This window comes from Chiloscyllium punctatum, chromosome 32, assembly GCF_047496795.1.
Source record: "Chiloscyllium punctatum isolate Juve2018m chromosome 32, sChiPun1.3, whole genome shotgun sequence".
Classification (NCBI taxonomy): domain Eukaryota; kingdom Metazoa; phylum Chordata; class Chondrichthyes; order Orectolobiformes; family Hemiscylliidae; genus Chiloscyllium; species Chiloscyllium punctatum.
The window spans coordinates 45,489,046-45,514,003 of record NC_092770.1 but is presented as its reverse complement, the minus strand read 5'-3'; the positions used below and the strand labels follow the sequence as shown (position 1 = coordinate 45,514,003).

At 39.7% G+C, this 24,958-nt stretch overlaps 1 protein-coding gene across 2 annotated transcripts in view; it reads left to right on the top strand.

Annotated features, from left to right (window-relative positions):
- The window catches only part of LOC140458133 (voltage-dependent L-type calcium channel subunit alpha-1C-like), a 703,829-nt gene that overhangs the window by 487,345 nt on the left and 191,526 nt on the right, over nucleotides 1-24,958 (top strand). For both annotated transcript variants that reach the window (XM_072552243.1, XM_072552244.1), the window contains exons 13-14: nucleotides 9,418-9,643; nucleotides 10,517-10,724. In XM_072552243.1, coding sequence (XP_072408344.1) covers nucleotides 9,418-9,643; nucleotides 10,517-10,724 — 434 coding nt within the window. The remainder of the gene's footprint in view (nucleotides 1-9,417; nucleotides 9,644-10,516; nucleotides 10,725-24,958) is intronic.

Genomic DNA, 24,958 nt, shown 5'->3' with positions numbered 1-24,958 from the left:
TGGAACTTGTTCTTGGGGAGGTAGTACTTATACAAGCTGGATGAGTGACATTTGAACAGAGCCAAGACTGACTTTCTTGTGGGCATTTTGAGGTGCTAATGGGGAGTATTTAAACTAAGCAGGACTATAGGAACCATCAGAGAATATTAGAAAGTAATACCATGTGCATAAAATACTGAAGAGGCAGATTGGGAAAGAGAATGACAAGTGGTTTTACAAAAATTGATTTCACATCACGCTCTATTGCACTCATATCTCTACTTCATTTGGTTTGCTATTTTTTCAGATGACATAAATAATGATTTCACTTCCTGCTCCTCAAAGTTTGGTAGGACGTGTGCAAGCGTAAATGTTTCCTGACTGGACTTTGGATTATGATAGGAACTTTCCCCATCAAAGCTTTCTTTGGCTTCCAAGGTTCCTTCCTCATTTGCATCATTTTAAGCATTTTCTTTAGATTAAATTCCGTCCAGTGTGGAAACAGGCTCTTCAGCCCAACCAGTCCACACCGAACCCCGAAGAGTAACCAACCCAGACCCATTTCCCTCTGACTAATGCACCTAACAATATGGACAATTGACCATGGCCAATTCTCCTGACCTGCACATCTTTGGACTGTGGGAGGAAACCGGAGGACCCGGAGGAAACCCACAGACACGGGGAGAACGTGCAAACTCCACACAAACAGTTGCCTGAGGCTGGAATTGAACCTGGGACCCTGGTGCTGTGAGGCAGCAGTGCTAACCACTGAGCCACCATGCCGCACCAAACAAAGGAGGGAGCACTCAAGCAACGCTGCTTTCTTTCTCTTTTTCACACATCTCTTGTTCTAGCCTTCTCACTTCCATTTGCATCATTTATAAATTTGTCTTTATAATTCACTTTTCCACCTGTGGAAACTGTTAACTGTATCTTAATATTAACTGACTACAATGTCTCACCACTGGACTACATGGTCTCTTCTGTATTTTTACAAAGCCCAGTTGCTGGGCAAGTACTTGAATTACCTACACTTCTGAGTTCTGAGAGACAACTTCACTTCTATCTTATTTGCCAATTAAATTACTTAGCTTTTGCAATCTTTCATAGGTTCAGCAGGGACTTCTGATTAATCTGCAGAAAGCTTTAGTAGCTTCTAGTGATAACATTTCTTAAAGGAAACGCTGGTATTTGACATTTTATTCTTTGTTGGTTACATTCACTCCATACCTAATCTTAATTGTTCCAAACTATCCCGATCAGCCTTAAATTTTGTCATGACTCACTGGCATGGTTCACTGAAAATCGAGCTTCACTACTTCTGGAGTTATTACAAATGTGAAAATTTGACTAAACCACTGAATTGCCCAATTTTACCTGACTGTCTAATTCTGGTTTAAAAAAAGAGTACATCGGTTTTGTTTCATTTACAAGAAAACAAGTATTTATCATAACCTAACTTCTTTTAACTAATGGCAAAAATATAGGTAAGTTGAATAGCTAATTTATAACTCTGTATCTTAAAATCTAAACTTATCATTCCCAGACATATACAGACAGACACACAAAGAGACAAGGCACACCATTAATGCTGGGAAAGAAAACAATGTCAGAGAATCACACACCAGGTTATAGTCCAACAGATTTAATTGGAAGCACTAGCTTTCGGAGCACTGCTCCTTCATCTGGTGGTTGTGGAGTACACAATTGTAAGACACAGAATTTATAGCAAAAGTTTACAGTGTGATATTACTGAAATTATACATCGAAAAATACCTTGGTTGTTTCTTGAGTCTCTCATCTGTTAGAATGACCATGATAGTTTCACTTCTTTCATATGTAAATCGCAAAACTTTTTAAAAAGTTACATTCTCAGTTTAACTGTAACAATTGGTGTCAGCGCAGATAAGATGTTCAAGGTATTAGCCCCCTGTGTTCCCTGTCTGTGCCATAATGTTTAGACTGATTCTAATCTAAAAGGTGAGTTATCAGAGTCTTACATGGATTCATGCTCAAAAACTGCATGAGTCCATGTAAGACTCTGTTAACTCACTTTTTAGATTAGAATCAGTCTAAACATTATGGCGCAGACAGGGAACACAGGGGGCTAACACCTTCAACATCTTAACATCTTATCTGCCTGACACCAATTGTTACAGTTAACCTGAGAATGTAGCTTTTTTAAAATGTTTTGTGATTTACATATGAAAGAAGTGAAACTATCATGGTCATTCTAACAGATGAGAGACTGAAGAAACAACCAAGGTATTTTTCAGTGTATAATTTCAGTTACATCACACTGTAAATTTCTGCTATAAATTCTGTCTCTTACAATTGTGTACTCCACAACCACCTGATGAAGGAGCGGTGCTCTGAAAGTTAGTGCCTCCAATTAAACCTGTTGGACTATAACCTGGTGTTGTGATTTTTTAACTTTGTACACCCCAATCCAACACCGGCACCTCCAAATAATGTTAGAGAAGCACAGTTCTGGTACCAATCCTCCAGATCATACATGTTGATGAATTGTTTTCATTTAGGTCTTTGCAATCCCTTCCAGCCCTCTGCTGATTATGGGTATGACATTATGGGTATACCAAATCTCAGTCTCACATTCAGTGATTGAGGGTTTACCCTTTAATAGCATCTAGAGGTAGTTTCCCCTTTTCTTTCAACAGGGGATTTGCAGAGAGAGCTGCTTACAGAGACTGATGAGACAGAATAGCTAGCTGATAAGAATTTTAGTTTACTTCTCCACAAACAGATGTAAGAGAGAGAGAGATGAATGGATGCATTTTCTTCGTAGGCTGCATGTTTCTGCTGTATTCTCCACACACAACGTTGTGGTCACTGGCTCAGGAACCAATCAAGTAATTGGATTTTAGAGGCTGTACTCCCCAGATGAACCATCACTTTAACAGTATTCTGAATTAAATACAAGCTGAAGAATGAGATACACTACTTGCCTATCCATTCACAACTTGCTTGTGTTCACTCATTGTGCATTCCTTCTGTCTTGCATGCTGTTAAGCTGTAGGGTGAATATTTTTATAAGCATACTCACAAAGCTCTCAATCGCACAAATGTACCAGTGGTTCCTAAATCTAGATCTCAAGCCACTGCAATCTGTTTCTAGATTAGAGTGGTGCTGGAAAAGCACAGCAGTTCAGGCAGCATCCGAGGAGAAGAAAATCAACGTTTCGGACAAAAGCCCTTCATCAGGAACAGAGGCAGAGGCAGAGTGCCTGCAGGGTGGAGAGATAAATGAGAGGAGGGTGGGGAGAAAGTAGCATAGATCTGTTGTCACATTCACACACACAGGGTTATTTAACGACACTAGAATGGTCATAGATATCCTACATGGGGCAGAATATGCACTAAGAAGGTCAAAGCTGGCCTGTTATTTCTCTATTTCTTAAATCAGAATTTTCAAACAAAATGAAAATTCAGCCCCTTGACTCTCCACATGCACAGGAATTGAGATGTCATGTTGTAGTTGTACAGGACATTGGTGAGGTCACTTTTGAAGTACTGTGTATAGTCCTGGTCGCCCTGCTATTGGAAGGATATTATTAAATTGGAGAGGGTGCAGAAAAGATTTACAAGGATGTTACCGGTATGGAGGGTTTGAGTTATAAGGAGAGACTGAATAACCTGGGACTGTTTTCAGTGGAGTGTAAGAGATCGAGGGGTGACACAGGTTTATAAAATCATAGCAAAGGTCTTTTCTCTACGGTTGGGGAGTTCAAAGCTAGAAAGCATAATTTTAAGGTTATAGGGAAAAATTTAAAAAGACCTGAGGGACAACCATTTCACACAGAGCATGGTTCCTATGTGGAAGGAACTGCCAGAGAACGTGGTAGATTGCAGGTATAGTTTCAACATTTAAAAGGCATTTAGCCATGTACCGAATAGGAAAGGTTTAGAGCTTCAAGGGCCAAACACAGGCAAATGGAGTAGTTTAATTTGAAAAACTTGGTCAGTATGGGTGAGTTGGACCAAAAGGTCACCTTCCATGCTGTAGGATTCTATGGCTCTATGACCAGGTCAGATTCAGAAATCAGTTCCAGATTTCACACTTGTCGATTGGGTGGTCTGTTGAAATTATCCCAAATCCCAATCATGAATAACTTAATGAAATGATCAAAATGTTCCTTGTACATTATTATTCTCACTGTCGAAACCCTTGAAAAATTTATATAGTGTTCACAAGCTGCAACTGGATTTGAATAGTATGTTAAGTTTATAATTATTGTCGAAAAGCTGTACATTACTGATAATGGCAGTTCAGATTTCTACATTGTATTAAATTTTAAATTTTAAACAAATATTTACAATAGTTAAATTTCTACTTAATTGCATGAATATGTCTCAATCATTTATGACGGAGGTGCTGCTGTTGGACTGAGGTGGACAAAGTTAAAAAATCAGACAACACCAGGTTATAGTCCAACAAGTTTATTTGGAAGCTCTAGCTTTTGGAACGCCTCTCCTTCATCAGGTGGTTGTGGAGAATAAGATCATGCTCACAGAATTTATAGCCAAAGGAGCCCTGTGTCATGGAGATGTGATATAGTAAACAATCTTGGATTAAAACTTCCATCTTTTATAATGGGATATGCTGGTTACTGTTCTCTGATATGTAAATCTCAGAGCTTCTTTCAAATTACATTCTCAAGAGAACTCAGGGTTTTAAACAATAGCTGTGAAGTCTATGTCCCAGTGCTATGTCAGACTGACAAAGCCTCTTTATAGTTTTACAGTGTTCTCCATGGATTAATGCAGTTTTTGAGCAAAATAAAATGCGATTCTACAAAAACAAGTTCACCCCATAACCTTAGGAGCGTGTAGGAGCGACAGCTTGAGTGTGCATATGAGTGTGTACGTGTGGGTGTGAGTGCATCTGATAGAGTGTGTGTGTGTGTGTGTGTGTGTGTGTGTGTGTGTGTGTGTGTGTGTGTGTGTGTGTGTATATATGTATGTGTGTAAGCTTGGTTAAGTGTGTGAGTGTGTGATGGGGTATGTGTGAGAAGTTGCATGTGTCGGTGAAAGTGCAGGGGGTGTATGCGTGTGCATATGAGAGAGAGAGAGGGTCTGCGTGGGTGTGTGAGTATCGTGCAGTGGGGTCACCTGTGGTGTGACATGAACCCAAAGTCCCGGTTGACGTCATTCCCATGGGTACTGAACGTTGCTATCAGCTTCTGCTCAGCCACTCTGCGTTGTTGCTTGTCCAGAAGTTTGCCTTGGAGGATGGTCACCCACAGGTCCGAGGCAGAATGTCCCAGACTGCTGAAGTGTTCCCCAACTGGGAGGGAACACTCCTGCCTGGTGATTGTTGTGCAATGTCCATTCATCAGTTGTTGTAGCATCTGCTTGGTTTCGTCAATGTGCCTTGCCTGTAGTGTATGAGATAGACCATCTTGGCCGAGTCACATGAGTACTTGCCAAGTACATGGTGGGAGGTGTCCCCTTGTGTAATGGTGTTACCCATGTTGATACTCTGACATGTCTTGCAGCGGTTGCTATGACAGGGTTTGTGGTGTTGCTGTCCTGAAGGTTGGGCACTTTACTATGAATCATGATCTGTTTAAGGTTTGATGGTTGTTTAAAGGCGGGGGGAAGGTCTTAGTGAGGCGCTCATCCTCAAGGATAATGTGTTGAAGGTTGCAAAGAACATGACATAGTCGTTCAGTCCTAGGAAGTACTAGACAAAAAAGGATGGCCTTGTCTGTTGTACCCTGTCTATCTCCTGAGGAGGTCCTTACAATTTCTCGTTGTGGTACGTCCGAACTGGCGATCAATGAGTTGAGTATGGTACCCTGCTCTTATGAGGACATCCTTGAGCACTTTCTAGTGTCTGTCACATTTCTTCTCATCTGAACAGATCCTGTGTATGTGGAGGGCTTGTCAGTAAGGGATGGCTGTTTTAATATGTTTCTGGTGAAAGCTAGATAAATGTAGCGTTGTGAGGTTATGCGTGGGTTTGCAGTACAGTGAGGTGCTGAGGTGCCCATCCTTGATGGAGATGCATGAGAGTAACAATGAGACAGATACTAAAGAGTAGTCCATAGTAAGTCTGATGGTGGGATGAAACTTGTTGATGTCACTGTGTAGTTGTTTTAGTGACTCCTTGCCATGGGTCCAGAGGAAGAAGATGTCATCAAGATATCTGGTGTATAGTGTTGGTTGGAGGTCCTGTGCAGAAAATAAGTCTTCTTGGAACTTGTGCACGAAGATATTGACATATTGGGGTGCAAATTTGATCCCCGTGGCTATTCCATGTGTCTGGATGAAGAACTGGTTGTCAAAGGTGAAAACATTGTGGTTAGAGATGAAGCGGATGAGTTGTAGCACGATGTTCAGAGATTGGCAGTTGTTGGTATTGAGTGCTAAGGCTGTTGCCCTGATGCCGTCATCGTGAAGGTTGCTTGTATACAATGCTGACACATCCATTGTGACAAGGAAGTTCCCGGTTCTGCTGGTCCGTGAGTGCTGAGTTTCTGTAAGATATCTGTAGTGTCACGACACAAGCTGGGGATCCCCTGTACATTGAGTTTCAAGATGCCTTGAGGTTCTCACACAGTGTTCCATTGACTGTTATGACGGAGTGTCCTGGTGTGTTAGCTTTGTGTATCTTGGGATGCAGTAGAAGTACCAGCAGTGATCCCAATGACTCTACTGACAAACGGGTACAGTCATCATAAGGATCTACAGAAGAGCAACCAAATAAGGGGTCGACATGGACCCTACTACCATTGTACAGGGACCCACAGATTTTTTACAGAAATTCAGCATCCACGGACCAGTAGAACAGGGTACTTTCCTTGTCACAATGGAGGTGTCAGCATTCGACACCAGCAACCCCCATGATGATGGCATGAGGGCAACAGCCTCAGTACTCAATACCAACAACTGCCAATCTCCAAGCACCATGCTACAACCCATCTGTTTCATCCTCAACCACAAAGTTTTCATCTTTGACAACTGGTTCTTCATCCAGACACATGGAACAGCCATGACGACCAAATTTGCCCCCCAAATGCCAACATCTCTATGCACCAGTTCGAACAAGACTTCTTTTCTGCACAGGACCTCCAACCAACCAGATATATTGACGACATTTTCTTCCTCTAGACCCATGGCGAAGAGTCACTGAAACAACTACACAAGGGTATCAACAGGTTTCATCTCACCATCAGACTTACCATGGACTACTCTTTAGTATCCATTTCATTCTTGGACACATGCATTTCCATCAAGGATGGGCACCTCAGCACTTCACTATACCGCAAACCCACAAATAACCTCACAATGCTACACTTCTCTAGCTTCCATCAGAAGCATTTTAAAACAGCCATCCCCCATGGACAAGCCCTCCGCATACACAGGATCTGTTCAGATGAGGAGTAATGTGACGGACACGTGAAAGTACTCAACAATACCCTCATAAGAGCAAGGTACGATGCTCAACTCATCAACCGCCAGTTCCAATGTGCCACAGTGAGAAATGGTAATGACCTCTTCAGGAGACAGACACAGGCTGCGACAGACAGGGTACCCTTTGTTGTCCAGTACTTCCTGGGAACTGAACGACTACGCCATGTTCTTCGCAGCCTTCAACATATTATCAATGAGGACCCCGTCAAGACCTTCCCCACGCCTCCACTTCTCACTTTAAACACCCACCAAACTTTCAACAGATCATAATTCGTAGCAAACTGCCCAACCTTCAGGACAACACCACCATACAACAACCCTGCCACAGAAGCTGCTGTAAAACGTATCAGAGTATCAACACGAGTAACACCATTACATGAGGGGATCACCTCCCACCGTGTATATGGTAAGTATTCATGTGACTCGGTCAATGTGTTCTATCCCACGCAGACCATCTCTCATATGCATACAGATACACCCCTGCACTCACACCAACACGCATACCCTCTCACACATAACCCTTCACACTCATACACACACCTAACCAAGCTTACACACACACGCACACACAGTATCACATGTGTACACACTCACATGCACACTCGATCTGTTGCTCCTATGCGCGCACACATATAAACTTATGGGTTGAATTTGTTTTTGTAGAATTACATTTTATTTTGCTCAAAAACTGCATGAATCCTTGTTAAACTGTAAAACTATTCAGAGGGTTTGTCAGTCTGACACAGCATTGGGACACAGACAGGCTTCACACTTATTGTTTAAAAACCTGAGCTCTCTTGAGAATGTAATTTGAAAGAAGTTCTGAGATTTACATATCAAAGAACAGTAACCAGCATATCCCATTATAAAAGATGGAAGTTTTAATCTAAGATTGTTTACTGTATCACATCTCCATGACACTGGACTCCTATGGCTATAAATTCTGTGAGCATGATCTTATTCTCCACAATCACTGATGAAAGAGTGGCACTCCAAAAGCTTCAAAATAAACCTGTTGGAGTATAACCTGGTGTTGTCTGATTTTTAACTCAATCATTTATGTCGCTGTTTGCAGAACATAAAGGTGAAATTTTCTGTACATTTTACTTTTGGTTTGTTGTCTGTGATCATACTTCAATGAAATGATCTTACCTTGTGTGATGACACCAATGTTGATGAACTCCCAGTGTTACAGAACTGTAAAATGCTTAATTATGTTATCTACAGTTTCTGTTGCATTTTGATGTACATTAATTCTTATTAAATTTAGAAGTGTGGGTTTATTTCCTAAAATCTTGCACTTTTCTCTGTGGTTTACTGTGTAAATGTATCTTATGATACGGAATTATGCTTCATTCCAAAGGGAGGACCAGCTTCAATTTCTGGTCAGTACTCAATTAACTACTTTCTCATTCTGTTATTCTGACAATGCACTTAGCTTCCACGACTCAGTGCTAAAATGGAGGAGATCAGTCAGGGTTAACAGAGAGACACTGATGAAGGAGATGTGGCTGTGGTAACGAGTCTGCTTCAGGACGTGGCTGAGGAGCTTCAGGGCAGAGGAAATGACCTGGGGAGTGCAGTGAAATAGAAACTCACTAAGATCCTTGCAGAGAGATCACTGAGGAAGGAGATATGGCTGTGTCACTGAGGAAGGCGATGTGGTTATGATGAAAGGCTTATGCCCGAAACAGCAATTCTCCTGATCCTCAGATGCTGCCTGACCTGCTGTGGTTTTCCAGCAGTACATTCTTGAGTCAGGATTAACACTCAAGATTACTGGAAGATGCCAATTTAGATGAGGGCAGGATTGGATTAAGTTTCAATATGTATCGTGTTTGGTAGTTAGTCTGTGCTAATGCAACACTGGCCTCATGGAAACGTACCCTAAAGATTGCCATCATCTGTCATATGTCTCTAAGTTACTGCTTGGAGGACAGGAAAGAGAAATTGGAAAAGTATTGTGGGTCTGAAAATTTTAATTTTTTTTTAATTTTATAGACACTGCAAACAAAGTCCTTTTGGCACTTTTCACTGGCGAAATGCTACTCAAGATGTACAGCCTTGGACTTCAAGCTTATTTTGTATCACTTTTTAACCGCTTTGACTGTTTCATTGTCTGTGGGGGAATCCTTGAGACTATTCTAGTGGAGACCAAAATTATGTCCCCACTTGGTATTTCAGTGCTTCGCTGTGTGCGACTTCTGAGAATATTTAAAATTACAAGGTAATATGTTTATTCTTCACATTCTGATATGTATAGTTTCATGAAACCAAATAAAGCATTTGCACACTTGTGACTGTAGAAATGCAATTACATAAAGGGATCAAATGGATTGACCTGATCACTTTTATAAATACTGTAGTAATGAATAGTGCAAAACAGTTTTCTGTATACAATTATCATGTTCTGTTCAATACATAAATTAAATATTAATCTTCAAAAATAACAAGTAAAATGAATAGGAAAAACCAAAGAATTCAATGATACATTCTAATTATTTGTTATTTTATATATTTGATTAGTGATAGACAAAAATCTAAAACATAAATTTTATTTTAAGAAAAATATAGAATTGCTATAAGGTTAGAATAACTATATTTTGAAAAGATGAATGAAACTCTCAAATCAAGTACAGTTGTTTATATTAGAGAGAGAGATAATATGCATCATATTCACATATGAAATTTTGGAACTGCATTACCAAGTGTGGCATAAATATTTGAAAGCAATATGAGTGGAGTAAAAATAATAAATTAGTTAAAAGTTAATTCCCACAAAACAAACCCATTTTATTTTCAGAAAATGGTATATTTAGGGATTGAATGGTAGTGTGGAAAGAAAATATTCTGTTTTTATTGGTAATAAATGTAAATACAATCCAAAGAGAGTGAAACTTTTCTCTCAATTAACTCACTGGTGCAGTCCATGAATCCTTTACACATTAAGTTATGCACTGAAGAATGTTATTAAAGCTGGAACAAAAGAATCATATTAAAACCTGTCTAAAAAATGAATGAAGTCTTTGACAGTATCAATATTGAAAAGAATTGATCCAGTGAATAAGTACCTAATTACATTCTTTGTTTCTGTCTTTAGATATTGGAATTCCTTGAGTAACTTGGTAGCTTCCCTCTTGAATTCAGTTCGATCAATTGCATCTTTGTTGCTGCTCCTGTTCCTTTTTATTATAATTTTTTCACTCTTGGGAATGCAACTTTTTGGAGGAAAGTTTAATTTTGATGAGATGGAAACAAAACGGAGTACATTTGATAACTTTCCTCAGTCCCTTCTCACTGTCTTCCAGGTATGTTATGGTTACTTTTAATACTGTATATGTTATCAAAGTACTGAACCTTGGGTGCAGCCCAACAACTACATTGCGAGAATATTGAATGCACATGAACAAAACATCTTAAATTTATAATGCCTATGAATTATTATTTTCTAGTGCTAAATTACTAATTTTTCTTTATTCTACATCCTTTGTACTTTATATCATACTCAGTGACTAGTAGAGCTTTCATAACTTATAAATTAATTAACTCATTGGTAATAAATTCCTCCAAGATTCTCCCATTTTACTCTCATAGCTCCAGCTTAATGGAGTAATACCCATCAGCACAGATGACAGGTGAGGTCTCTCAACATAGCAAAGGAAGAGATTTTCAGGATACTTTAGCTTTTGCAGGTGATCATTACTGATATCTAGAGTCTCCTGAAAGAATACCTTTGCCAAAAAGATCAATTGGAGTCATTAATTGTAGTTGTTGAGGTAACTACAATATTTAATTTATTCACCACTAGCTGCTTCCAGGAATCTGCTGGTGACAGTTTCAGGATCTCTTAATATGCTGCCCAAACATATGCCTCCCAGGTGACCATTTATCAAGGCCACTACTTATATTATGTATTTTGTATTTTGTCATGCTTGTTTCTCTTCAGTGACTAGTGTAGGAAGTCATTGATTGTTTTAAAATCAGATTATTAAGATTACTAGTTAAGATCAGATTAGCCACGAGTCTTCACCAGTTGCAAGAAATTCCACTTCCTCAATGTGTAATTAGTTTGTGCTTATAGGAAGGTTATCAGTAATGTCTATATTAGATGTCTCAGGTGCAAAGCAATCAGTATTCGTCAAGGAGAGGAACAGATGGCATATCCATTCACCTGGAGAATATGTTACAACTCAATAAGACACACATCACTTTTTCTGTGTATAATGAAGTCAACTGACTATACCATCAAAAACCATAATTCACAATAACAGTCAACAACTGAACCATCGCATTCACAACCTTCCCTTTCCATCAGAGCTGATATCACCATTCACATAAACGCTTTTGTTCAGACTAAATAGGACAGACAATGAAATAAGGGCCAGGAGAAAGAAAAGTTCAAATACAATTTGATACATCGAAATAAATATCTCCGTAAAAATATGACATTGCTATATAAATACAAGTGAACGCCCCTCCTTTGTAAAGGCCAAGTCACCATAGTCCTAGTGGACCATAGGGCTGCTGTTTCATTAGAAAGATGACTGGTGGGTGGGGTTTAACATCATGTCTCAGGCAAGGGACGAGGCTGAGAAGGCTGGGCAATCACAGTAACCTCAGCGGGTGTGGGAATAAACCCAAACTGTTGGCATCACTTTGCATTGCAAATCAAGTGTACAGCCAACTAAGCTAACTGAATCCCTTCTCCCCTTGTACAAATGATTTGGCATGATTTGGGCGGCACGGTGGCACAGTGGTTAGCACTGCTGCCTCACAGCGCCAGAGACCCGGGTTCAATTCCCGCCTCAGGCGACTGACTGTGTGGAGTTTGCACATTCTCCCCGTGTCTGCGTGGGTTTCCTCCGGGTGCTCCGGTTTCCTCCCACAGTCCAAAGATGTGCAGGTCAGGTGAATTGGCCATGCTAAATTGCCCGTAGTGTTAGGTAAGGGGTAGATGTAGATGTGGGGGTATGCGTGGGTTACGCTTCGGCGGGGCGGTGTGGACTTGTTGGGCCGAAGGGCCTGTTTCCACACTGTAAGTAATCTAATCTAATCTAATAAAAAAAAAACTCCTTTGTAATGCATTCCACATGACTGTAGCAGAGCTGCGGGCAGGTTGCTCTGTTCCCTGTTTTGACAGATTAGATGCACTTAGTAAATTTCTTCTGGGCTTTGGAACCTGTGAGGGCCCTGACAAAGATTGCCCCACCTGCAATTGCACTTGTGTAGGTGGGATATAATCAGGACAAGGGACAGCAAATTCTGACTGAGGGAATGGGCAGAAATGAGAGCTTGCTGAGAACATCCCACTGCCACGTATCCTATCTCTAGCTTCCCCCTCATAGCTTGTCTGCACCACCTGGCTAGCCAAGAGCTGGAGTGTACCTAGCTGTATATCAGTAAAATGTTGAACCCATCAATGTGAGGCATTGCTCCACCCTGTGTTCAGGGTTAGGTGGGAAAATAGATTTGAAGTTAAAATCAGATGAACCATGATGTTACTGAATGGTGGAGCAGGCTCACTGGCTGAATGATCTACTCCTGCTCCTAATTAGTGTATTTGTTTCTACATGAATATCATAATCAATGCTTAACAATGTTTTAAAGAATTAAATATTTCATTTGATGATTTATGAATCACACTAAGCAATAATCATTGGTTTCAACAGCCCAGACAGCTTTAGATAAATCTCCTCTGTATCTTCTTAGTAGATCACATCCTTTCAATAATATAGTGACCTGAACTGCACACTAGTTCAATTGCAGCCAAACTAGCATTTCGTACAAATCCATGTTAACCTCCTTGCTCTTGTATTCCATGCCTTGGGTTAATAAAAGCAAGTATTCCATATATTACCTTAACTTATTATCTCCTGCCATGCTACCTTCAGAAATCTGAGGATATGCACAGCAATGTCCCTCTAATCTTCAGTACTTTCCAGTGTCTTATTATTTATAGTGTAAGCTTTTGCATTGTTAACCCTCTCAAGAGCATTATTTCATTCTTCTGAGTTGAATTCCATTTGCCATTGCTGTACCCACCTGAGTAGTCCATTAATATCCTCCTACAGTTTATGGCTGTCATCCTCACTACTTATTACTGACTGTTATGACACGGCAGTGAACCTTTCTGCTAATTAAACCAAACACAGAAACCTCATAATCTGTTAAAGTGAGTGACAGAGAACTACCTAAATTCCACTATTTAAAGAAAAAAACAACAATTTTATTCTTTAATTCTAAAATGAAAATTAAACAACTATTTACAATTTTAAGCCTTCTTTCTCTTAAAGGTTTGTTATCTACCTCCCATTCTATAACAATATACTGATCCAATAAAGCCCCTATTAAATTTAAAGCAACTCAATTTTCAAAACCAGACAGTGGCTGTTGTCTCTGGTGTCAATCTTCCTGTGTTTGTAGATCCCCCTTGGTCATCTTCAGTATTCGGCTGCAAAGATTTTTCACATGAAAAGGTAGCTTTGAATAGAGAGTTTTCGGGCAGTCTTTCTGACAATGGCAGGTGGTGGTCTTTCTGACTAAGAGTCCAAAATGCCTGCTTTTTGTACCACTAAACATTGGATCATCTCATTGGTTCACTGTTGTAAAAACAGTAAAATTCAAATTTGATTGGGTTTTAGTATCCTAGAGCATAATTTAAACTGATTGGTTAAATTCGAACTACCGTGAAAACAATTGAGATATCTAGGTTACAGCCAAAATGTTACATATTTCAATTTTCTAGCACACTCTGTGACATGACAGGTGCTTGCCAGCTTTCACTCTCTCTTAAAGGTATAATGCACACTTCTATGTCATAACTCCTCTCCCTTAAGAAAGAAATGAGCCATCATAATGAAAAGATGGCTTCATTATTTTTTCTATTTCTTAACTCCATTACCATGAAATACATAGGACATTAATCTCAGTTTATATTAACTTCTGCACCCATGTAAAGATATAAACTTGAAACATCTGTTCAATCTTCTCTATACTTTATCCATTAAATCCACAATAATGCATCTGCTATCACATTTTTATGACCGCAACATGTACGATTTGTAATAAAAAGGCTGTAACATAAGATTCCAATGAAATAGTCTGATATTCTTGAACTTAAATTGTTCCAAGAACGTAAGAGGATTGTGATCCGTGTACGCAACTATGTCCGACACATTGTTGGTGACATAAACATTAAAATATTGTAAGATCAGTACCAAACTCAATAATTCCTTTTTGATCAGAGTATTTTCTCCAGTTGGTGTTGAGTTTCTTAGAAAAGTAATTAAATAGTAGTTCAATTCCATCATCATCTTCCTATAGCAGTACAGTTCCAACTCCTGTGTTATTAGCATCAATTGCAACTTTGAAGGGTTTCAAAATGTTTGGTGTAGCTAAAACTGGTGTATTAGTTAATAATGCTCTTAAATTGTCAAATACCTCCTGGCATTGTTCAGTCCACTGAAATGTTGTGTTTTTCAATAAATCTGTTAATGGCACCATTACACTGCTGAGGTTTGGAACAAACTTCTGTTAGAATCTGCTTAGTCTCAAAAATCGAAGCACCTCTTTCTTTGGGTTGGTCATGGAAATTCCTCGATTGCCTTTGTCTTTGCATTCCTTGGTGTCAATCTTCCATGACTGATGTTATGGCCCAAGGATGTCACCTCTGCCCTAGAGAATTCTGTTTTCTCCAAGTTTAAGACCAAGTTTGCTTCTCTTAATCATTCAAAGAACTCTGCCACCTGTACCTTGTGATCTTTGCAGGACTCACTAAAGATCACTGTATCATGCAGGTAGACTGCACAGTCTGTTAATCCAGCCACAACTCTGTTCATGAGTCTTTGGAATGTGGTGGGTGCATTCTTCATTCCAGAGGACATCACTTTGAATTGATATAGCCCATTTGGGGTTACAAACACAGAAATGTCTTTCACTTTCTCTGATAAAAGTACCTGCCAATAACTGCGCAGTAAGTCCAACTTTATGATGAAAGTGGCTTGTCCAACTTTCTCTATACAGTCTGCCAATCTAGATATTGGATATGAGTCTGGTTTTCTTATGGCGTTGACCTTCCAATAGTCCACACAAAATTGTTACATCCCCGAATTCTACTCACTCTGACTTGGTTTGATGATATCTTCATTGAGCATTGTCTCCACTTTTTTTCTGGATCTGTGTGGCTTTGAAAGGATTAAGCCAATAAGGGTGTTGTTTTATCAGACCAGTATTCCCTACATCTATCTCATCCAGAATAGCACTAGTCCTCCCCATCTTATTCCTACATATGTCCACACATTGCCGCAAAAAACCTTGCAACTGTGTTCTTTGCTCCTGAGACAGATAGTTTACTAACCAATCCCACTCCTCAAGGACTTCCTCATTGTTTAATGTATTTTGAGGCACATCAAACTCCACAACATCTGGATTTGATTCCTCACTCTGCGGGGCAGGAACTAACACCTGTTTCTTCAGTTCCTTCTCTCTATTACAATAAGGTTTCAACATATTCACAGGACATGAGCAATACAGTTTTATTTCTATCCGGCATCTCTACCAGATAGTTTACCTGACTCAACTTTTTCTCAATTTGATAGGGACGACTAAACCTCTCTTTAAAGGATCTCCTATCGCTGGTAACAATAGTAATACGTCATCCCCACAGGAAAACATCCGAACTTCAGAGTTTTTTTTATCCACCACCTGCTTCATTCTATGCTGTGCCCTCACCAACCCGATTTACTCTCTCCCTCACCTCTGATACATAATCCAAGTATGAGATCTCCAACTTTGGTCCTGTCAATTTCTCTTTAATTAATTTCAAAGGGCCTCTCACTTTATGTCCGAATATTAATTCGAAGGGAATAAGCTGAGTAGATTTATTTGGAGCATCTCTAATGGCAAACAACACAAATGCGATATCTTTATCCCAGTCATTCAGGTAATCCTGATAGTATGCTCTTAACATGGTCTTCAGGGTCTGATGCCACCTTTCTAAAGTTCCCTGAGATCCAGGATGAAACATACTTGATTTAAAGTGCTGTGTACTTAAATTATCCATGACTTCTTTAAACAGCCTAGCAGTAATGTTAGACCCTTGGTCCAACAGAATCTCTTTGGGTAGCCCATCCCGTGTGAAAAAAGCTTGTAACTCCTCTACCACCCTTTTTGCTTTAATACTCCATAATGGAATTGCCTCCAGAAATCTGGTAGAAACATCCATTATAGTTAGCAAATGCTGATTCCCACTTTTAGTTCTCAGGAGTGCACCTTCATATTCAATCATAACCCACATGAGAGGTTCTTTGAATGCGGGAATTGGCAACAAAGGTGCTGATTTTATCATTGCCTGTGTTTTACTTACCATTTGGCATGTATGACATGTACAGCAAAAGTTAATCACATCCTTGTGCATTCCAGGCCAATAGAGATGTTTTTGTACCTCAGCCTGAGTCTTCTGTACATCTAGGTGACCTCCTACTGGTAGTTCATGTGCTATGTATAACACTTCCTGTCTGTATGCTACTGGCAACACAGTCTGGTGCACTTCTGCCTATTTCTCCTTTGCACTAACCTGCCAGATCCCCATTTTCTTCTTAGGATTCTATCTTTCAGATAATAACCCTCACGAATATTCTCTGCCTCCTGAGTATGCATCGACATATATATCTTTTGTTATCTCATCTTGCTGTTGTAAGTCCATTAAACTCTCCTGCCTGTTCAGGTTTTTCCTGCACCTCTTCATCAAACAGGGTGTCCACTAACTGAACCTCAACTCCTTCAACTTTCTCTCTAGCTTTTGCTTCGTGCTGTGACTCATAATAGTGAATCTTGTTACTACAGAGTCGGAGAAAATTCCAGGGTATTTTTCTTTTAATTCCTCAGTTCCCTGGTTTAACTTTTCCACAACAATGGGTGTCTCTCCCTCCTTGGATCCTGTCAATCGTTCCCAAGAACAAACTGTGTTCCTGGAACTGACACTCTGTCAATCAGTCCTACTGTTACTTCCCCAGTCTTGAGTTTGCACTCCAACCTGATCTTACATAGAGGAATGCTAAATTTCTGTTCCTCTAGCTCACAAATTACCACACTCCTGGGTAACAGAAAGAAAGAGTGCAAATACATTCATCTCTTACTATTAGAAACTGGTTAGATCCTGTATCTCTCAAAATTATGACTTCTTTCTCTTCTCCCCCTGTTCTTTCTGACTAAACTTTACCCACAGAGGCAAATTCTTTATAGAGATCAGGCACTATCTCGATACCCAGCCACTGCCTCGGCTGTGCGCTCTCCTGCAGCTCCTCGACTTTTCTTGGCGTTTCCTTGACTACTTTCACTCATGCCACTGGCTTAGCTTCTTTTCCCACATCTTTTCCCACAATTCTTTAACGACCAGCGCTGTGATTTTACGTGTCCCACTTTACCACAGTGGAAACACCTAAGGCCTTTCACCTTCTTTCCAATCTCTTGGGCTTCTTTTTTAACCTTAGGTAAAACATTACCAATGTTCTCTACTTTTTGTTTTGTAGCATAGGATCTCCTCCTCTTCTCCCAATTTCTATCCTTCACAGAATGAAATTCTTGCTAGAAGCTAAACTTTGCCTTACGTACCAGTGTATATTCATCTGCCATCTTTGCTGCTCTTCTCATTTCTTGACCTTTCTGTTCATCCACATGAATTCTTAGCATCTCTGGAAGTGAGTTTTTAAACTACTCCAGCATAATAATTTCTCTTACAGCCTCATAGATCTTATCTATTTTTAAGGCCTGCACTCAGAAGAAGTTGTGGGGGCTAGTACAATTGCACAGTATCTGGATGAGTATATGAATTGGAAGGTTTGGAGGGATATGAGCCAGGTGCTGGCAGGTTGGACTAGATTGGGTTGGGATATCTGGTTGGCATGGACAAGTTGGACCGAAGGGTCTGTTTCAATGCTGTACATCTCTATGACTCTATAAGTCTGACCTGGTTCCTTCTATACGGTTCTGAACCACTGTTTATACACTTTTGGTGCCAATTCATAAACGCTCAAAAATTGCCATCTGCATAATCTGTTGACCCCTCATCTGACAGAACTGCAAATACTTCAGTAGCTCTGCCTACGAGTATAGTCTGAACTAGCATTCCCCACAAGTCCTCTGGCTACTCCATCTGCCTAGTTGATTTTTCAAATGAAATAAAGAAGGCTTGGTCATCTTTCTCATTAAAATATGGCAGTGTTTTTAACACGCTTGTATATGTCACTGCCTTATTTCTTCATCTCCATCCTGTTAACTTGTCTTTGCTGACTAAACCGCAATTTCTGGAGTTCAAACTCTCCATTTCTCTTTCTTTTCTCTCTCCCTTTCTTCTCTCTCTCTCTTTGCTCAACTAAGAACCTTCTCTCTCTGTTTCCTCTCTTTCTCTTTCTTTTTCCTCTCTTTTTCATCTCTCTTCTGTCTTTCTCTCTCTTTCTCTGTCTCTCCTTTTCTTTATCTTCTAATTCCATTTTCCTCAATTGTAATGTCAGTAGTTCTAACTCTGTTACAGTTGTCTGTTTCTCTGACACACTTAAGTACTTGAGTAACTCCCTTACATTTCAGCTTTACTTTTGTCCTTGGATAAACCCAATTCTTTGCTAATTATAAAACTATAATACTTTTCTTTATTGAAATTCTTGGCAGATTTGGGAATCATCTTCAAACCCTAGGACCTTTTTAACAATTTTAAGAGTCATTTCTCGTAAAATTTAATTTTAATTTAACCCAACCATTATTCACTGAAATTAAACAAATTGTCTCCTCTACGTTTTATTTAAAGATCTAGGAGACTAATCGGCAAATGTTTAAATCTGCTTGGAACTTTTACCCTAAATCTGTTCACATATGTCCAAATCTCAGACAGGACCCGAGCCCTCAAACTGTTGCGATACAGTGACGAATCCTTCTGCTAATTAAACCAAGCACACAGAAAAGCTCACCTCACCTCATAATCTGTTAAAGTATGAGTGACAGAGAACTATCTAAATTCTACTAAACAAAAAAAATAACAATTTTATTCTTTAACTCTAAAATGAAAATTAAGTAACAACCGTTTGCAACTCTGTCTTCTTTCTCTTAAAGGTTTGTTATCTACCTCCCATTCTATAACAATATACTGATCCAATAAAGCCTGTATTAAATTTTCAGCAACTCAATTTTCAAAACCAGACAGCACCTGTTGTTTCCAGTATCGATCTTCCTCTGTTTGTAGATCTCCCTGATTCGTCTTCAGTCTTCTGCTGCAAAGATTTTTCATATGTAAAAGGTACCTTTGATAGAGAGTTTTTGGGCAGTCTGTCTAGCAATGGTAGGTAGTGCTCTTTCTGGTTAACTGTCCAAAATGCCTGCTTTTTGTACCCCAAACATTGGATTGTCGCATTGGTTCGATGTTGTCAAAACAGTAAAATTCAAATTTGATTGGGTTTTGGTATCCTAGGACATAATTTAAACTGATCGGTTAAATTCGAACTACTGTGAAAACAATTGAGGTATCTAGGTTACAGCCAAAATGTTCCATTTTTCAATTTTCCAACACACTCTGTGACATGACAGATAGTTGTCAGCTTTCACTCTCTCTTAAAGGTACAGTACACATCTATGACTTCATAGCACCTACCAATTTTCTGATCATTTGCAAATTTTTGATCATATCCCAAACGTTTAAGTCCAAATCATTAAAGTACAGTGGAAGCAGAAAGGCCCCTGAACACCACTGGAAGAAAATTTCTAGTCACTGAAACATTATTTTCCTGTTATCCTCTCCTTCCTGCTTCTCAAGCAGTCTAGGATCCAATGTGCCACTTGGCTTTTGATTGCATGGGTTTTCTCAACCAGTTTTCCATGTGTGACCCTATCAAAATTAATCCATGTTTCTCCAAATGCTGATTTCTTCTGACATTCAGAATTCTTTCAATCATGTTAGATTGACTGGCCTGGCCTATAACTTTCTGATCAAGCTTTTACTCTCTTTTTATTAAAGGAACAACGCCTGTCATCGTCCTGTCTCTGGAATCTAATCTATGACCATAGACGATTTGAAAATTATTGCTCAGGCCCTTGATAAAACCTCCCTTGCCTCCTTCAACAAATTTGGGTACATCTCATCAGGCCCTGCAGAATTATGCACTTCTAAGTCTGTCAAATTCTGCAGTACTAGTCTCTCTATGTAATTTCTTCAAATCTTTCAGTCTTCCACTCTGATTTCTATCCTTTTCTGTAATAAAGACCATCACAAAGGATTCATTAGGCTGTGCTCATGCCTTCCAGGCCCCTATACAGATTTCTTTCATGGTTCCTAATGGCCACTTATTGTCTCCCTAGTTATTCTCTTGCTCTACCAACTAATGCATTTTCATGTATTCTCTTTGCTTCCCTCATTTCCTTTTTAAGTTTTCCCTGTACTTTCTTTTATATATGCTCCACCATGGACTCCGCCATCTTAAATCTGCCATAAGCTTTTTTTTCAAAAACAGAAACTTTATGTCCTTTGACATCTATGGTTCTCTGCTCTTAGTACCATCCTTTCTTTTTACAGGAATATATTTGACCTGTACTTTCACTATTTTCTCCTTGAATACCTCCTACCGCTCTGACAAAGTTTTACTTACAACTAACAGCTCCCAATTCACTGAGACAAAGTCATGGCTTATCTGAGAAAAAAAAAAGCCTTTCTCCAGTTGAGGATTTTTAAATAGCCCATTCTTATTCTTTTCCATAACTACACCTTCAACCATTCCAGGCTCATTCTTGAATATTATGTCTGGAACTACCCGTCCCTGTTGGGCTTTCTACACACTGGTTAAAGTAGTTTTCTTGGATGAAATTTAAAGTTTTGTTCCCTGTCTACCTTGCACACTAAAACTATCTAAGTCGATAATTGGATATTTAAAATCCCCTACTATTACTCCCTTATTATCTTACACTTCTCAGAAGTCTGATTACATATTTTATTCACTGTCATAGAGATAAACATCATGGAAATAGACCCTTCAGTCCAATTCGTCCATGCCGACCAGATATCCTATATAAATCTAGTCCCATTTACCAGCATTTGGTCCAAAGCCTTCTAAACCCTTCCTATTCACATACCCACTCGGATGCCATGCAAATGTTGTAAACGTATCAGCCTCCACCACTTCCTCTGGCAGCTCATTTCATACATACAGCACTCTCTGCATGAAAATGTTGCCCCTTAGGTCCCTTTTATATCTTTCTCATCTCACCTTGAAACTATGCCCTCTAGTTTCAGATTCCCCCACCCCAGGGAAAAATCTTGCCCATTTACCTTATCCAAGCTCCTCATGATTTTATAAACCTCTATAAGGTCACCCCTCAGCCTCTGATACTCCAGGGAAATTAGGCCCAGTCTATTCAGCCTCTCCCTATAGCTCAAAATCTCAAACCCTGGCAAAAACCTCAGAAATCTTTTCGGGACCTTTTCAAGTTTCACAGTGGTTTCTTCCCACAGTCCAAAAATGTTGAGGTTGGGTGAATTGGCCATGGTAAATTGTCCATAGTGTTCAGGGATGTGTAGGTTAGGTACATTAGTCAGGGGAATTGTAGAGTAATAGGGTAGGAGAATGGGTCTGATTGGGTTACTCTTCAGAGGGTCTGTGCGGACTTGTTGGGCCAGTGGCCTGATTCCACACTGTAGGAATTCTAAACTAAACTAAACATCCTTCCTATAGGAGGGAGACCAGAATTGCATGCAATACTCCAAAGGTGGCCGAACCAATGGCCTGTATAACTGCAACATGACCTCCCAACTCCTACTCTCAATGCACTGACTAATAAAGGAAAGCATACCAAATGCCTTCTTCACTATCCTATCTACTTGCAGCTTCATTTGGAAGGAACAATGGACCTGCACTCCAAGGTCTCTTAGTTTAGCAACACTTCTCAAGACCTTACCATTAAGTTTATAAGTCCTGCCCTGATTTGCCTTTTCAAAACATAGCACCTCACATGTATCTAAATTAAGCTCCATCTACCACTCCTCACTGCTGTAATTGATTCTTTAATTAATATTGTGACCCCCTTCCTGTTCCTCTGCTTCCCTTGCTATCTCATATGAATACACAATAAGTAGAAATGTTAAGCTGCCAATCCTGCCCATCTTTCAGCCAAGCCTCAATGATAGCTATGATATCATTCCTCGCCATGTGTCTGTCTCTGCCCTCAGCTGCTCCATCTTATTCTTCAAGTTGTTTGTAGTAGAATATCTTCCGTCCAGCTTTGCTGCATTCCTGAACTTTTTTTAAAAATATTGAGTTAATGCTTCTTCTGCCTTCCAGACTCACTCACATTTTAACTTCTAATTCCATCTCAGCTTCTCTCCATCTGAACTACTTGTCAGGAACTCATGTCCCTGCAAACCTAGCAAATCCGTTTGTGAATATTTGTCCTGTTTCTGTTCAGTTCTAATCGATTCATTTTGTACAGGTCCCACTTTCCCCAGAACCAGTCCAGTGCTTCAGAAATCTAAAGTTCTACCTTCTGAACCATCTCTGCAGCCATGCATTTATGTGTTCTATCCTTCTATTCTGAGACAAACTACCACATGGCACTGGAAGAAACCAGAGAAACTATGTTTGAAGTGCTGCTTTTCAAATTCCTACCTAACTCCCTAAAGTCTGATTGCAGGACTTCATTTCTCTTTCGTCATCTTTCAGTGGTCCCAATATGGACCACTATCTCTGACTGTTCACCTTTCCCCATCAGAATGCCATGCAGCTATTCTGTGACATCCTTAACCATGGCATTTATGGTGTTTTCGAATGTTCATCCAAATACTTTTTAAATGTGTTGTGGATGAGCCGTGAGTTCCAGATATCTACAACCCTTGGGCAAAAAACATTTTCCTCATGCTACCTTACCTAATAACTGTGCCCCTTGCCCATCTTCTAAGTGGAAAAAGTTTCTCCTCATCTATCTTGTTTATGCCCTCAGGACTTTGTACACATCAATCAGATTCACCCTCAGTCTTCTCTGCTCTAAAGAAAACAGCCCAGCATATATCACAGAACTACTATGATCTCATTGAATGGTAGAACAGGCTGTGTGGTTGAATAGCCTATTCCTGTTCCTATGTTCTTATCTAGTCTCTCTTCATTGCTGAATATCTCCAGCCCAGGCAACGTCCAAGTGAATCTCTGTACACCCACCCTATTGCAATCAGAACCTCTCTATAATGTGGCAACCAGAATTAATCACCAGCATTGCCTCTAATCATCTTTCTGGCTGTGCCAACATTTGAGGTCCATGCATGTCATAAACTTTTGAAACCGATTGCAATGTGTGGAACCTTGGAATAGCTGTACAAACTTGCAGCTGTGCAGCTTAGTTGGAATGTTGCTGCACACAGTACTCCAGCTGTGGCCTAACTAATGTAATTTACAGCTTTATCATAAATATCTTGCTCTTGTAGTCAGTGCCTCGACTAATAAAGATAAGTGACCCATATATCATCTTAACCACCTTGTTTACCTATCTTGCTGCATTCAAGGATTTATAAACATGTACATCAAGTCCCTCTGATCCTCTGTATTTCTTAGGATCCTACCATTCAATGTATTGAATTGTTTGATCTCCCAAAATGCATTACCTCACACTTTCTAAAACTAAATTTCATTACTGGCAGTTCAGGTACATAGTTCTTTGAAAATTGTGTCACAAGTAGAGAAGGTAGTTAAGAAGTTGTTTAGCATGCTTGCCATCATTGCTCAGACTGTTGAGTATAGGAATTGGGACTTCATGTTGAGGCGATACAGAATGTTGATGAGACCACTTATGGGGTGCTATGCACGGTTCTGATCATCCTGCTATAAGAAGAATATTATTAAATTGGAAAGAGTTCAGAAAAAAAATTTACCAAGGTTTTACCAGGCCTGGAGGGTTTGCATTATGAGGAGAGGCTGAATAAACTTGGACTTCTTTCATTGGAGCACAGGAGGTTGAGGGCTGACCTTGTAGAAATTTATAAAATCATGAAGGGTAAAGTTAAGGTGAATAGTAAAAGTCTTTTCCCTAGGGTGGGAGTTAAAAATAGGGGGCATTTTTAAGGTGAGGGAGAAAGATTTGAAAGAGACCTGAGGGGCAACTTTTCACACAGAAAGTGGCCTGTATGTGGAATGAACTGTCAGAGGAAGTGGTAGATGCAGGTACAATTACAAGATCTAAAAGGCATTTGGACAGATATATGAATAGAAAAGGTTGCAGGGATATGCAGGTAAATGGGAATAGTTTGGTTTGAGAAACTTGGTCAGCATGGAGGAGTTGGACCGAAGTGTCTGTTTCCATACTGTATGACTCTATGCCACTATTTAGCCCCTCTAACCAGCCTATCTATATTATCCTGTAATCTAAGGCTTTTAGCATTGCTATTTACCACACCACTAACTTCCATTTCATCTGCAAACTTAGTATATTCATGTCTAAATCATTAATATACAAAATAAACTGCAAGGAACACAGCACTGAACCTGTGGTATGCTATAGGACATCAACTTGCCGTCACAAAAAC